This window comes from Myotis davidii, unplaced genomic scaffold, assembly GCF_000327345.1.
Source record: "Myotis davidii unplaced genomic scaffold, ASM32734v1 scaffold766, whole genome shotgun sequence".
NCBI classification, from domain to species: domain Eukaryota; kingdom Metazoa; phylum Chordata; class Mammalia; order Chiroptera; family Vespertilionidae; genus Myotis; species Myotis davidii.
Genome location: NW_006296846.1, coordinates 90,546 through 106,344, shown reverse-complemented (window position 1 = coordinate 106,344; position 15,799 = coordinate 90,546). Strand labels below are relative to the sequence as shown.

Below are 15,799 nucleotides of genomic sequence, written 5' to 3'. Positions count from 1 at the left end.
GATGCAGACACACACACCTGGTGGGCACAGGCAGCCCTCGCTGAGGTGCCTTCGGTCAGCGTTCAAGATCAAGAACCCAGAGGTGGATAGGAATTCTGTCTTCTCAGTGAAACAGTGGGATAGTCGAGGCAACTGGAGAGGAGGAATGTGCACTTTGGGTGCCAGCACACATGAGCGAAGGCAAGCCTCGCTTGCTTGGGGCCAAGCGCACTCCTGCTGGGCAGCGGGTGACAGGACATGCTTTTCCGAATTAATGAGAGAAAACGTTGATTCTCCTGCTGCCCATGAAGGTGGAAAGTGAAGTGGGGAGACATATGGGGAGTGAGCGAGGTTCCCTGTCTGGGGGTTCCAAATCTGCTGTTGGTTTCTTTCACCACTGACTAGAGATATACAGAGTGTCCCCCCAAAATGTATACACACTTTGAATACCTACTAATTCCAATGGTTTTAAGCATAAGAAAGAAACAACAATGGAGTTGTTATCTGTTAAAAATGTGGGCACAAACAGGCAGTTGGACATTCCCTGAGGGGTCTCAGATTGGAGAGGGTGAAGGCCAGACTAAGAGACCCCTTCCCCCCCTACCCCAGTGCATGAGTTTTAGTCTAATCTAATAAAAGAGAAACATGTAAATTGTCCGTACCTTCTCTATGCCCAAGCCACGCCCACCAGCCAATCAGAATGACTATATGCAAATTACCCCAACCAAGATGGCGGCTGGCAGCCATGGAGCTGGAGCAAGCAGGAGGCTTGGTTGCCCCAGCGATGGAGGAAGCCAAGCTTCCCGCAGGCCTTGGCTGGCTCTGAGCTCCACTCAAGGCAACAAAGTTTCAATTATAGAAGATAAACAAACCCCAGATACCTGCTTTCAGCCAGCCAGGGCCTCAGGGTCTGCTCCCTGCTGGCAAGTGGACATCCCCGAGGGCTGCCGGGCTGCCAGAGGGATGTCTGATTGCCAGCTTAGGCCCAATCCCCCCCAGGGAGCAGGCCTAAACCAGCAGGTGGTCATCCCCCGAGGGTTCCCAGACAGAGACGGCACAGGCCGGGCTGAGGGAACCCCCCCCCACCAAGTGCACAAATTCTTGGGCACCAGGCCTCTAGTCTATACTAATAAAAGATTGACATGCTAATTAGACCCGACATCTTCCGACGTCTTTCCAGACATCCTTCCAAACAAAGCCACAGTGGCTACAAGGGCTGAGGGCCAGCAGTCGTAGCAGCTGTGAGGGCCGGTCCAGTGCCACGGTCCTTTTTGCAGAGGCCACAGGAGAAGGTGCCACAGGAGAAGGCAGAAGGGAGAAGGCCAGTGCCGTGTGAGAAGGGAGAAGTCCAGAGACATGCAAGAAGGCAGAAGGGAGAAGGTGGCAGTTAGGCAGTTAGGGGGATAAGGCTGGCAGGGGAAGAGCAGTTAGGGAGATCAGGCAGGCAGAGGAGAACAGTTAGAGGGATCAGGCTGGCAGGAAAGAGCAGTTAGGGGGATCAGGCTGGCAGGAAAGAGCAGTTAGGGGGATCAGGCTGGCAGGGGAGAGCAGTTAGGCAGTTAGGGGGATCAGGCCGAGCACTTAAGGGTAAGATCAGGCTGGCAAGGGGGAGGAGGCAGTTTGGGAGTGATCAGGCCAGCAGGGGAGAGCAGATAGGGGGATCGGGCTGGCACAGAAGAGCAGTTAGGGGGATCAGGCAGGCAGGGGAGAACAGTTAGGGGAATCAGGCTGGCAGGGGAAAGCAGTTAGGCAGTTAGGGGTGATCAGGCCAGCAGGGGATCAGTTATGGGCGATCAGGCCAGCAGGGGAACAGTTGGGGGCACCAGGCAGGCAGGCAGAGGCAGTTAGGAGCCAGTGGTTCCAGATTGCGAGAGGGATCCCGGATTGGAGAGGTGCAGGCCTGGCTTAGGGGCCCTCACCCCTGTGCACGAATTTTGTGCACCAGGCCACTAGTCTATGTATATAAAAGCTTAAGCGACAGGCCGACTGGCCAGTAGCTATGACGCACACTAACCACCAGGGGGGCAGATGCTCAACGCACAGGCATGGAAACATGGAATAGATTGATGAATCTCAGAGGAAAGGGGGTAGGGGAAGGTTGGTAAGAGATTTGCCAAAGATCTTATATGCATACTAGAGGCCCACTGCACAGATTTGTGCACCAGTGGGGTCCCTCAGCTGGGCTTTTGCAGGGATCAGGCTGAAACTGGCCCAGTGCATGGTTGAGGTCCCTTGGCCTGGCCTGTGGGAATCGAGCTGAAACGGGCTCTCCGACATCCCCCAATGGGTCCTGGATTGCAAGAGGGCACAAGTCAGACCGAGGGACCCCAACGGTGTATGAATCTGTGCACCGGGCCTCTAGTATTCATTTAAGTTCTTTGTTTAGCTTCTTCCCATACTCCCCTCCCCTCCTAAAATACATCATTCTGTTGCATGTTTTAATGTTTCTGGATTGGTTTATTTTGCTTAGCATAATGCTAAAAAAAAAAATTTATACACACACACATTTTTTTTTTTGGTTAATCCTCAATTGAGGATATTTTTCTATTTATTTATTCATTCATTTATTTTATTTTTTTAGAGAGAGAGTGAAAAGAAGGGGAGAGACAGAGAGAAACATTAATGTGAGAGACACATGAATTGGTTGCCTCCTGCATGCTTCCCCTGCCCCTAACAGGGCCTGGGATCAAGCCTGCAACCAAGGTTGAACACAGGATCCTTCAGTCCACAGGCCAACGCTCTATCCACTGAGCCAAACTGGCTAGGACTATGTTTATATTTTTTAAAATATGCCTGTGGCCTCCATCTTCCAATAAGTCCCTTATTATTTTTTTAAATTATTGTGATAAAATACCCATAACAAAATTTACCATTTTCATCATTTGTAAATGTAAAATTCAATGGCATCAAGTAAATTCAATTGTTGTACAACTGTCACAACCATCCTTCTCAAGACCTTTTTCACCTTCCCCAAAATTCTGTATTAAACTCCCCATTCCTCCCCTGACCTCAACCCCAACTCTTGCAAACACCATTCTACCTTCTGTCTCTATGAATTTAACAACCCTGGGTACCTCATATTAACTGAATCATACAATATTTGTCCTTTGTGTCTGGCTTACTTCACTTAGCACAATGTCTTCCAGGTTCATTTGTGTTGCAGCATGTGTCAGATTTTCATTCCCTTTTAAGGCTAAATAATATTCTATTACTAGTGGCGCAGTGCACGAATTCATGCATGCTAAAAGGACATTAATTAGAAGAAATATTTTAATATCACTAAATTCACCCTTTCTCTATAATAGGAGTGTCAGAGATGAAAGAAAATTAGTAAAATGTACATGAAAATAATATATAAATTGATTAATAAATAAACAATAACAACATGATATAACAACGAATATTTTCCATGAAATTTTTACTGTCAGAATCATTTATCATTTTCTTAAAAATATGCCAGGTACTCTGGTAAATTTATATCATTTAGACAAAGTCTGCCTTTGCTACAACATCGAGCAAATTTTCCATCAGATGGTTTTTCATTGAAGAAATTTAGGGATAGGAAAAATTGACATGTAACAGTCATTCCACCACAACTGTGTTCGATAACTGCATCCAAATTTTCCTCATTTTCGCTATGAAAGCAGTGCCTACCAGTATTGATAGTACTTGTCGATAACTGTTCTTCAGACATATTCTGTTGATGACATCACTTTCTTTTGGCTTCAGAGGTACGTTGTGGCAATAGTTGGTTTTCAGACATATTCTGTCCAAAATTTAGGCTTCAGAATGTCAACAAAAACATGATGTCATTACCGGGCACCCACAGCCACCATTTGCAAACTGGGCAGGGCTGTGGGCGACATTTTGCGCCATGGCAGCATCAGCTGCGATTTGGTGGGCTGTTGTTCCGGGATGGTGGCAGGGCCTCTGTCCCAGTTGGGGGAAGCCAAGTGTTGCTTTGTCAGTGCCTGGTTCATGGTGCCATTTCTCTGTGCATGTCACAGCAGTTCCTGTGTTAAGCTCCCTGGTTGTCAGGGCGCATCATAGCGACCGGTCAGACAATGGGAAGGATACTTAGCATATTAGTCTTTTATATATATAGACTATATATAGACCGGTGCATGAAATTCGCCAGCACTCAGATATCCCTCTCGCAGTCTGGGGCTCTCACAGTCCAGGACCCCTCCTGGGCTCCTTACTGCCCACTTGCCACGGAAGCATCAGAGGCTTCTGCCACCGCCGCTGCGCTTGCCAGCCATGAGCCCAACTTCTGGCTGAGCGGGGGGGGCGGGGGGGATGGAGCACCACTCAACCAAAAGCCAGGCTCGCTGCTCCTTAGTGCTGGCCCCGCCCCCTGCCCACTGGTTGCGGGGGCTGGCCAGGGGCCAGGCCAGCCAGGGGAGGGGCTGTGGGAGGTTGAGGAGCTACAGTCGTGCCCCATCCAACTGCCTCTGCGGAAGGGGCAGCACTGGGACTGGGCCCACATGCCACCTCTCCTACCGCCTCTGCAAAAGGAGGTGGCACCAGGACTAGGCCCGCACTGCCAACTCTCCCACCATGGCTGGCCTGGTGGTACAGGCTCACTGGCTCTGGCCCCCCTCACTGGTCATTCTGGAAGGTCATTCTGTGTCTAGTCTAATTAGCATATTAGCTCTTTATTATATAAGATATGTATATGCCACATTTTGTTTACCTGTCAATGAAGACTTCCCATGTGTTGGCTACTATAAATAATGCTATAATTAATAAGGGTAATATATATACATGCCACATTTTGCCTGTCTTTTCATCTACTGATGGACATTTGGGTTGCTTCCACCTGTTAGCCCTTGTGAAAAATGCTATTATGAATATTGGTGTACAAATATTTGCAAAAGTTCCTATTTTCAATTTTTTCGTATCTATACCCAGAAGTGAAATTGCTAGATCACATAATTGTTTTTTTTGAGGAACCACTGTATTGTTTCCCACAGCAGCTCTATACCACTTTATATTCCCACCAGAAATGCACAAGGGTTCCAAAATCTCTACATCCTCATCAACAGTTATTTTCTACTTTTTTTATAATAGCCACTAGAGGGGTTGGGGGATCCCTCAGCCTGGCCTGCCCCCTCTCACAGTCCGGGAGCCCACAGGGGTGGGAGGTGACCCGGCTATCAGGGGAAGGTGACACCCCCATCACACCTCTGCTGCTGCCACTGCTGGCAGCATAAGCCTCAGCTGGCCCTGGTTACCTGTGCCTCGGGCCGACCCTGGGCAGCTGGGCAGCTGCCATCAGCGGCAGAGCAGCCAGCCCCACTCCCCACTGTGGGCGCCACCATCTTATGAGGGCATGACAGTCAATTTACATATTACCTCTTTATTATATAGGGTTCTAATGGGTGTGAAATGGTATCTCACTGTGGCTTTGATTTGCATTTCCTTGAAGATTAGTGATGTTGAGCATCTTTTCATGTGTTTGTTGACCATTTGGAAATGCTTGTCAAGTCCTTTGCCCACTTTTGAATTGTTTTTTCTGTTGTTGAATTATAGAAATTCTTTAATATTCTGGATATTAATCTCTTATCAGATACATGCTTCACAAATATCAAAGGACTGTCTTTTCAATCCTTTGATAGTGTCCTGTGACGCAGAACAGTTCTTAATTTTGATAAAGTCCAATTTGTCTATTTTTTCTTTTTTTTGCCTGGTGTCATATTCAAGTTAGTAAATTAATTTTAAAATTAACAGTATTTTTTTAGTTATAATAAAATTTTATTCATGCATCTATAAATATATGCCTATTTCATTAATAAAGTCTACATATCAACTGTTTATATATAATCTGCAAACTGTACATAGCACTCATGCTGGTTTGTATGTTTTCAAATCAGTAACTTGTTTTATAAATGATCGGAGGCCCGGTGCATGAAATTCGTGCACGGGAGGGGGGGGTTGTCCCTTAGCTCAGCCTGCATGCTCTCCAATATGGAATCCCTCTCACAATCCGGGACCGCTGACTCCTAACAGCTCGCCTGCCTGCCAGCCTGATTGCCCCCTAACTGTTCACCCCTGCCAGCCTGATCCCCCTAACTGCTCTCCCTTGCCAGCCTGATCATCCCCTAACAGCTTGCTCCCCCATGCCGGCCTGATCTCGCCCTTAACTGCTTGCTCTCCTACTGGTCTGCTTGCCCTTAACCACCTCTGCCTCGGCCCCCGCCACCGTGGCTTTGTCTGGAAGGAAGTTGGACACCCAGAAAGTGTCTGGTTGATCCAGTCTATTTAGCATATTACCCTTTTATTAGTATAGATGACCTAGAACAGCCATGGGCAAACTATGGCCCGTTTGAAATGAATAAAACTAAAAAAAAAAAAAAACCGTACCCTTTTATGTAATGATGTTTACTTTGAATTTATATTAGTTCACACAAACACTCCATCCATGCTTTTGTTCCGGCCCTCCAGTCCGGTTTAAGAACCCATTGTGGCCCTCGAGTCAAAAAGTTTGCCCACCCCTGACCTAGAACTTCCTAAGTTTGTCTACCTCATAAGCCTTAAGATCATAGATTCAGTGTTCTTTCAGTTAATCCTCACAGCAGACCATGAAGATATTACGTCCTTCTCCTTTTATTGCTCAGGAATCTGAAGCTCAGACAAACTCAGTAACCTGCCTAAGGCAACACACAGTCAACAAAGTATGGAGGTGGAACTTAACCATTTGTATGCCGTAAGGGTCTATAGACTCAAGCAGTGGACCTTTTTTAATTAAATTCAAAATATCGTGGCAGTTAACTGGTTATACCTGGATTTGGTTAGCTTAAAAGTCAATGCTCATTCCCCAATAATGTTGTCTCTCAAAATGTTAGAAAGGAGATATAACTCTAGAGGATTCAGTGGAGGCTATAGCCCTTTATAAGAGAAAAGAACTAAACTTTTTAAAGCAGCATGAGTCCAGGGCTTTTTTTATTTGTAAATTAAAAAGCCATTCTTGGCCAGATAGCTCAGTTGGTTAGAGCATTGTCCCCATACCCCAAAGATTCAGGTTCGATCTTCAGTCAGGGCACATACAAGAAGCAACCAATGAGTGCATAAATAAGTGGACCAACAAATCCATGTTTCTCTCTCTCTCTCTCTCTCAAATCAAAAAAGTTTAAAAAAATCTTTTAAATAAAATATCATTCTCATATCTACTCTTAAGCTGAGTCATTGATTTTTAAAAATAACTTTTCATTTTATGTAATCTATAATAACAAAAACATAATATGCTAATTAGACAGGACAACCTTCCAGACAAAGCCAGGGCTGCAAGGGAAGGCCGGGTCCCGGGTGCCAGAGGGAAGCCGGTGCCAGCAGCTGGGGGAAGGAAGCCCTACTCTTGCACGAATTTCATGCATCAGGCCTCTAGTAAGATTAAAAAATCTGGTTAAAACTAATACCAGGTTAAGAAAAAAGCGCTCCAATGACAAAATTGACATCAGAAGGCAGAACAGTCCTTGTCGGTTTGGCCCAGTGGATAGAGCATCGGCCTGTGGACTGAAGGGTCCTGGGTTCGATTCTGGTCAAGGGCACATGCCTGGGTTGCGGGCTTGATCCCCAGTAGGGAGTATGCAGGAGGCATCCAATCAATGATTCTCATTATTGATGTTTCAATCTCCCTCTCCCTCTTTCTTCTTCTCTAAAATCAATAAAAACGTATTTTTTAAAAGGCAGAAATAATATACAATGCATTAAAATATGTTTTATGACTTAAAATTTCTACCTTTCTCCCTATACCCCCAAATCTTATGAAAGGAGAATAGCACCCTATTAGAGATTTTAAAAAACAACATAATAAAACTGAAATTATTTACTGCTTGAGGCCTGCAAAGCACTTACAGTAAACATAGGATTGGGCAAACATAGGTTTACAGTTATGAGTACACCAAACAGTTTATTCTAGTATTATTAATGATTGTATTTTCCATATGAACTGTAAACCTACTTTTGCCCACCCCATATAAATGGCTGATATGAAATTCATTCTGTTTTTGATGGGGGATTTGCCTACAGAGGAAGACACTGGGTGCTTAGAGCATAAATTCCCTCATGTCCAAGTTACTGTGAATGGGAGGAAAGAACACCAAAAAGTAAAAGCTGAGACATGGAAGACAAGTTACCTGGATATCCGCATAACTAGGAGTTAGCTATGTGTAGACTAATAGAAGCTGTACCCAGCGGTTGAGGTTCAAGCGAGAACTGAAAGTTACCCTTGAACCATATAACCCATGCTAATACATTCCACATGACTCCTGAACTTCCTTTAAGACAGCAACCAGATTATAAAAACATCTTTGATTTCAAGGCCTCATTAATGAGGTCACCATCCTACTCACTGCCCACAGTAGCCAGTATGGCTCTAGGCCCAGTGGTTCTCAATCCTGGCTAAATATTAGACTACCCCAATGCTGGGCCACACCTCAGAAAACTGACACTGGTTTTTGAGGCTGTGGTCCAGGCATTGGTATTGTGGACGAAAAGGGGCCACATGCTAACCTGACTAGCTCAGGAAAGACCTGCGTGGCAACCTTGCAAACTCAAGAAACCAAAAGTAACCACAAAGAAAAAAATTTTAAAAATAAATAAAGTAACCACAAAGGATGGTCTGAAATTAAAACTTTAGTTAAAAAGCAGTCTATGGTAAAAAGTCTTGTCCTAGGTATCTTCCCAGCAATCTATGGTGGGTAGTCATGTCCTAGGCCAGTGGTCAGCAAACTGCGGCCCCTTGAGTGTGGCTCTTCCACAAAATACCACGTAGGGGCGCACACGTAACAGTGCAATTGAAACTTCATGGCCACACTCAAGGGGCCAAAGAGCCTCACGTGGCTTGCAAGCCGCAGTTTGCCGATCACTGTCCTAGGCCAATATCTTTCCTGGCAAAGATCAACTTCAATTTTTACTGAGCCTATCGTCTTTTTGCACCTAGATAACATACCTGTGGAATGTCAGGGTAACTTGTAACTTCTCTTTTTCCAGACCCCTCAGGGCACAACCAATGTGCCAAGGCTCCAAGGTGGAGACCACAAACTCCCTCATTGTTATTGTTATCATTAATTGTTGATTGTTAACTGACTATCCTTTCCCACCTATGTAAAAGAAGCATGTGCCCTAGCTGGTTTGGCTCAGTGGATAGACAATCAGCCTGCGGACTGAAGGGTCCTGGGTTCAATTCCGGTCAAGGGCACATGCTAGGGATTGTGGGCCCCATCCCTAGTAGGGGGCGTGCAGGAGGCAGCAGATCCATGATTCTCTCTCATCACTTATGTTTCTATCTCTCCCACTCCCTTCCTCTCTGAAATCAATAAAAATATATTTTTTAAAAAAGTAAAAGAAGCATGTGTCTATCATTTTACTTTTTATCCAATCCCAGAGTTTTCCTCCCCTAACCGCCTTTTAATTTCTCCTGCCTCTCTAATCAATCACCAATGGATTTCATGGAACCCACTTATGTCTCCTCCTTTGATTGCAATGTATGAAACAAGGTGAAAAACCACCATTATCCAGAGCATTATCTCAATACCTGAGATTCTGCTTCCCAGCAATTGTTGACAGTTTGGCTCAAATAAACTCATAAAGTTCTTTACAGGTTTGAATGTTTCTTATATTAACGGTATTTTTTAAAACTTCCTCCAGGTAATTCTTAGGTGCCAAGGATCCCTAGAATCACCACTACTGACAGTCAAGAAAGTTTAAAGTTTATAAAATGCCTGCCACTTTCAATTCTAGAATAAATGTCCATTTGGAAGAATGGAGCAAATAATGTAAACAGTGTATTGCTTCTCTCTCTCTCTCTCTCTCTCTTTCTCTCTCTCTCTCTCTCTCTCACACACACACACACAGTAAAGTTGAAATTGGTGAATTTGGCTCTCAGTAGAGCTCTTCAGGTGAGAACTCCTGTGCCTAAAAGGGGGTTGGGTGAGAAAAACCACCAATATTGTGAAACGACTGAAACTGATTTCATAAGAAATACCTAAATCAGAATCTTCTGCTAAAAGAGAACTTACAGATCTAAAAATGTTCAAACAGGTCCATGAACCATTACAGGCCCCTGTTGATGTCTTCACTAGTCAAAATGAAAAACTAATTACAGTGTAGTAAGTTGATCATAAAGCAAAGACATCCAACATTTGGGGCTGTTTTTACTTTTATAAATAATGGTGGCAGTAAATATAAGGACTCTTCATTTTTAAAAATATATATATTTAGTTGATAAAATGAACAGATACTATGTTTGGCAGCCTCAGTTTTTTACTGATCCACAAAATCCCAGTGCCTGGAAATCACTGATCTAGCGATTCAACTGTTTTATTTTTTTAACTGAAACTGAGATCCAAAAGTTTCAATGAACTCACACCTGCAGACAGAGAAGGGACTAGATCAGCCGTGGGCAAACTACGGCCTGCGGGCCAGATCCGGCCCGTTTGAAATGAAAAAAACTAAAAAAAAAAAAAAAAAAAGACCGTACCCTTTTATGTAATGATGTTTACTTTGAATTTATATTAGTTCACACAAACACTCCATCCATGCTTTTGTTCCGGCCCTCCAGTCCAGTTTAAGAACCCATTGTGGCCCTCGAGTCAAAAAGTTTGCCCACCCCTGGACTAGATGCTCTGCACTTCATTAATAACGGAAGTGGTTCCACTGTAATACTAATATTTACACCTTTACACCCCTCTGGAAAAGGAGGAATCGAATTTTAAGTGTATTTTTTAGACAGTTTTTTAAAATCCTATGTTGAATCTTTTTGCAATCTTAAGTACCTATTATTAAATATTGGAGTTTTCTAAAATAGGGATATACACACACACACAGTGCCCCCTGGTACACTTCAATTTTCTGGTGGAAAAATAATAGCGGATGCTGCTAAGCTGTTTGGAGGCAGGGGTGGGGTTGGGGACAGGGTAAGAGTGTGGGGATGGATGGGCATTCAAAGAGGGGAGTGTTGGGGTCCAACCCCAGCAGGTCCAAGGGTTCCCAAAGGTGTGGACGAAGTCAGCAAAGAAGAAATGACACAGACAGTGTTCAGTTGATCAGCAGCCTAGCCAGGTTCTGTAGTTAGGTTCTCCAGCCAGGTTCTGTCTTTATTCTCCTGTTATATCTGTATTTATACCAGTTGATTTTAATCCTATCCATTCTATTCCAAAGGTTAGGGTGTTTGTTATCTCCATTCCAAGGTCACTACTCTATTGTTCTGTTAAGCTACAAGGAAGTAACTGAAGGAGAGTATCCTAAGTAAAGATAATGTAGTTTAAGCCTTCGAGTTCCTAGTTAAAGTGATTAACTACCCACCTGGCACTTAGTTAAGGGGTTTTACTGATTTATTCCCTTTCTTAGTCCTGTTAATCCCTAACTCCAGGGAAAAATCCCCACCTGGGGAAACAACCTTTCCCGGAGAGGTGACCTTGGTTAAAACACAGCGCTAAGTAGGGGAGTAATCATTAAGAACAGTATGCCATATTGGCCAGGTCCCTTTAAACATATGCTGTGCAGATGTTTCTTCCCTGCAGCAACTGTGTCAAGCAGCAAGGATGGACCGGCTTCCAGCAGGGGAGTTCCACATATATAGATTTTAAAATCATCATACAATGTGAGCTTTCAAAAATCGACAGTGGATATAGGTATGGGTGTAACAGGGCTTGCCATGAGTTGGCCTAATTGTTGAAGCTGGGAGTACCTGGGGTCTCAGGTTACTATTCTCCCTACTTTTGTCTGTGTTTGAAATGTGTGTGTTTGTTGTTATTTTTTTAAGTGCCTGGGTTTCTTACAGTGAGTGGAACCCAGTTACCCAACCACAGGCTTTACTGACTAGGGCAGGGGTCCTCAAACTACGGCCCTCAGGCCACATGCAAATACAAATATTGTATTTGTTCCCATTTTGTTTTTTTCCGTGGCTAGCGAGCCACATGCGGCTCTTTGGTCCCTTGAGTGTGGCTCTTCCACAAAATACCACTTGCGGGCACACACGTACAGTGCGATTGAAACATCGTGGCCCATGCGCAGAAGTCAGTTTTCGGACTGGGCGAGTCTATTTTGAAGAAGTGGCGTTAGAAGAAGTGGGGGGGAGGTGTGTCGGTTGGTTGGGCGATGGGAGACAGGGCACAGGCAGGCCAAGGGATACACAGCGCGGGAGAGGCGCAGGAGATTCATGCAGGAGTTGAGTGAGCCAGTCAGTCAGCAGTCTCGTTGTGCAGTGGTTAGTGCCAGAAGCGTCCGCAAATAGTGCAAGGGTGACAAAAGTAAAGTTTATTAAGTTAATTTTAGGGAACGTTGTGGAGTGAAACAAGATGTAGTGTCGAGGATTGAGAAAGGTATGTTGAGATGGTTTGGACATATAGACAGGATGAACGAAAGGAGATAGAGGAAACAAGTATACAAGACGAGTGTGGATGGGAGAGGTGGAAGGGGTCGACCTCAGCAAACATACCTCAATCAGACTGAGGACGTTTTTAGCAAAGGCCAGCTTAGGAGAACCCTAATTAAGTTAATAACAACGTACCTACCTATATAGTTTAATTTAAAAAATTTGGCTCTCAAAAGAAATTTCAATCGTTGTACTGTTAATATTTGGCTCTGTTGACTAATGAGTTTGCCAACCACTGGACTAGGGGAAGATGAGGAGGAGCAGTCAGAATCCCCCGCCCTCTAAAAGCAGGCTCTCACCAATCGTTGCCAGGACAACAGCACAGCTCAGCGTATTTTCAGTCATCAGCCGCCCCACTACCCAAGCTTCCGGCAAGTTCCCGGAAGCACGAAGACCCTTTCCCTCCCAGGCCTGCCTCCAGACGCTCGGTAGACTGACGGAGGCCCCAAGGCGCCACGGTACCATCGTTACTCACCGGCCTCGCTGTAGACCAGGCGCAGCACCCGGCCCAGCGTGGAGAAGGCGCACCTCGGCTGGCACAGCTCCTGTCCGGCCACGGCGAACGCCTCCACCTTGCAGCCCGCTGCCACGAACAGCGCATCGGGGCCCCCGCCACAGAACCTTTCGGGCTCCAGCTTGCAGGGCACCACCTGCTGCGACCCGAATGGGTGCAGATTATACAACTGCACCATCCCGGCCACCGCAGTGAGCCAGTCCTGGCGCCCGGGGACCCCGCGCCGGCCGCAGAGGAAGGACCACTTCCGTGAGTGAGAGCGATTGCCGGGTCACGTGAGCGCCAGCGGTCCGCCCGCGGCTCCAGTTCTTAAAGTGGCCGCTGCGGAGCGGGGCGGGGCGGAGCTGAGGCTGAGAGGGTGGTCACAGCAGCCCGCCCGTCTGCCGAGCCCCGCCCCAGCCCCGGATGCGAAGGCGGCTCTGGACCAAGAGAGATTTTAGGCCCTGGAATACGTTTTCACATTTAGTCATCTGCTCTCATGTACTATTTCCTACTTGATTCAGGGGCATCACTGATGTCCCCCACCCCATCCCCAGCCTTGAGCCTCTGGAGTGTAGGGCTGCAATAACTGCAGTAGGGTGCACACAGCGCAACTCGCTACTAAATACAGGAGGAGCTGCTCAGGAATACTTTAAATTCTAGAATGGTTTAGTTAGAAAAAACGATGCCTAGAACGTGCTTGGCAAAAACAAACAAGTTTGTGGAATGAAAGAATTTGTGGACATCATTTAGTGAACTCCAGGTATTTGATAGGTTAGTTTGAGCCGCAGAGAACAGAAAAAAAAAAGGAGTAAGGGCCAGAAATCCACTGGCTCTCAGTCCTAAAACTATCCGGTAATCTGTATCTATTCCTAGCATCTCAAACGTGGAGTTTTTAGTTGTAATCCTACATACAAGAGGGTAAGGTGGTTATGCAGCTGTAAGTCTCTTCCTCCCCATTGAGAAGTCCTGGTGAGTTAGACTGGTCCTTTTCTTCCTGGTGCAGAGAGGGAGACACCTTACATGGGGAGATTTCCTTTCTAAAGACAGATGTCCCTACAGAAGGGTGACTTCTCTGTTTTCAGAACTTCTGTTGTATCTGCTGTTTCTCAAAATAATCCATAGGCCAAGAAGCCTAGTTTTGGGTGGCATGCTCTGCTACCTTTTAAGGTGGCAGAGGACACTGTTAAAAACAAAATTCAACCGAGTGAATTTTAAAGATCTTATTGGCTTTATTCAAGGATTCACAAATTGAGCAGCATCCCATCTAGCAAATAGAAAGGATCTCCAACAAGCTGTACAAAATGATAGACTTTTATAGGCAGAAGGGGGTGGGACAGAAAGTTATACAAGCAAAGAGCTGGTTGCTTGTGGCAAGGTCACCTTTCTTTAGGGGATGGCAGGAAATTATCAGGCAGATGACCTCACTAGTGCCCATCAGGTAATTCCAGATTAACTGTTTATGATTCACTTCTGGAGAAGGCTGTCTTAAGTTAGAAATTAAGTCTCCATTTGGTGATGTGGAGCTTAGCACAAATGACTCCATTTTGGGTCTGTTGTCTCTCTTTTTAAAAAATATATTTTATATATTGATTTCAGAGAGGTTCTAGAGCAGTGGTTCTCAACCTTCCTAATACCGCGACTCTTTAATACAGTTCCTCATGTTATGGTAACCCCCAACCATAAAATTATTTTTGTTGCTACTTCATAACTGTAATTTTCCCACTGTTATGAATCATAATGTAAATATCTGATATGCAGGATGTATTTAGGCGACCCCTGTGAAAGGGTTGTTCGACCCCCAAAGGGGTCGCAACCCACAGGTTGAGAACCGCTGTTCTAGGGAGAAGAAGAGAGAGATAGGAACATCAGTGATGAGAGAGTATGATTGATTGGCTGGGAATCAAGCCTGCAACCCGGTCTTGTGGCCTGACCAGGAATCAGACTGTGACCTCCTAGTTCAGTGGTTTCCAAACTTATTTGGCCTACCGCCCCTTTCCAGAAAAAATATTACTCAGCGCCCCCTGGAAATTAATTTTTTAAAAATTTTAATAGCAATTAAACAGAAAGATATATGTATTAATGTTTCTACCTTTTTCGTAAAATATAGTAAAAAAAGGTATCAATTAGAAACATTGAAGTTTGAAATTATGAAACTATTTATTGAACTCAGAATAGAAAGGTAATACAAAAAAAGTTAAAACAAATGCACCTGTGGCCATCACCACCACCCTGGATCGCTGCAGCTCCCACCAGGGGGTGGTAGCGCCCACTTTAGGAATCACTGTCCTAGTTCATAGTTCACTGAACCACACTGGCTGGGCTGTTGTCTCTTTTTTATCAACACAAAGAGGATATACCCAGTCCCTCCTACAAATGACTCCATAGTTCCAAGTGCAGACAGCAAGAACACAATAAGCATGGAAAAATTACTCCTACTTTTGTTATTCAGACAGGGACCTGGCCCTGAGTGGGTCTGCCTTGGGCCAGCTTGTAGTGTGTGAATTCTTGACTTTGTGCAGGAAAGATTTCACAGCACAAGTTTAGGTGCTTTTGAGAGTATGTTTATTAAAGCTGGGAACAGTGAAACAAGGAAGGGCTTAGGACTGAAGAAGCAACAGGGGAGAGACTAGGCAGGACAGAGATTACTCACTGAGAAATAAAAATCACAGTGACACAAGTGAGCCAAGGTGGGGTTGCTATTGCCTCACGGAAAAATCAATTAAAAAGAGAAACCCCAGGTGTGGGAAACTGATATAGGGTTAAGCCTCCGACTGACTTGCTGGCAAAGTCACAAATAAGCCCTAGCTTGGAGGGCACAGTCCTCTTAGCATAATTAGGCTTGACCTTATAACACTCCCTAGATCTTATCTGGGAATCTAATGGGCTGGGGAAGTGCAGGAAGTATAACCATGGTGTAAACAAGTGAAACTTACAAGAACAGTGCA

The 15,799-nt window shown here is 45.1% G+C and overlaps 1 protein-coding gene and 1 long non-coding RNA gene across 4 annotated transcripts in view; one reads left to right on the top strand and one right to left on the bottom strand.

Annotated features, from left to right (window-relative positions):
* HPS3 (Hermansky-Pudlak syndrome 3) overlaps window positions 1–13,161 on the bottom strand; it is a 73,038-nt gene extending 59,877 nt beyond the window's left edge. For 2 of the 3 annotated variants that reach the window (XM_015569708.1, XM_015569709.1), the window contains exon 1: window positions 12,834–13,161. In XM_015569708.1, coding sequence (XP_015425194.1) covers window positions 12,834–13,050 — 217 coding nt within the window. In that variant the 5' untranslated portion in view covers window positions 13,051–13,161. The remainder of the gene's footprint in view (window positions 1–12,833) is intronic. The other variant, XM_006772579.2, reaches the window with a different exon arrangement.
* The window catches only part of LOC107184479, a 10,833-nt gene continuing 8,014 nt past the window's right edge, over window positions 12,981–15,799 (top strand). The window contains exon 1 of the long non-coding RNA XR_001515326.1: window positions 12,981–13,121. This is a non-coding gene — a long non-coding RNA (uncharacterized LOC107184479). The remainder of the gene's footprint in view (window positions 13,122–15,799) is intronic.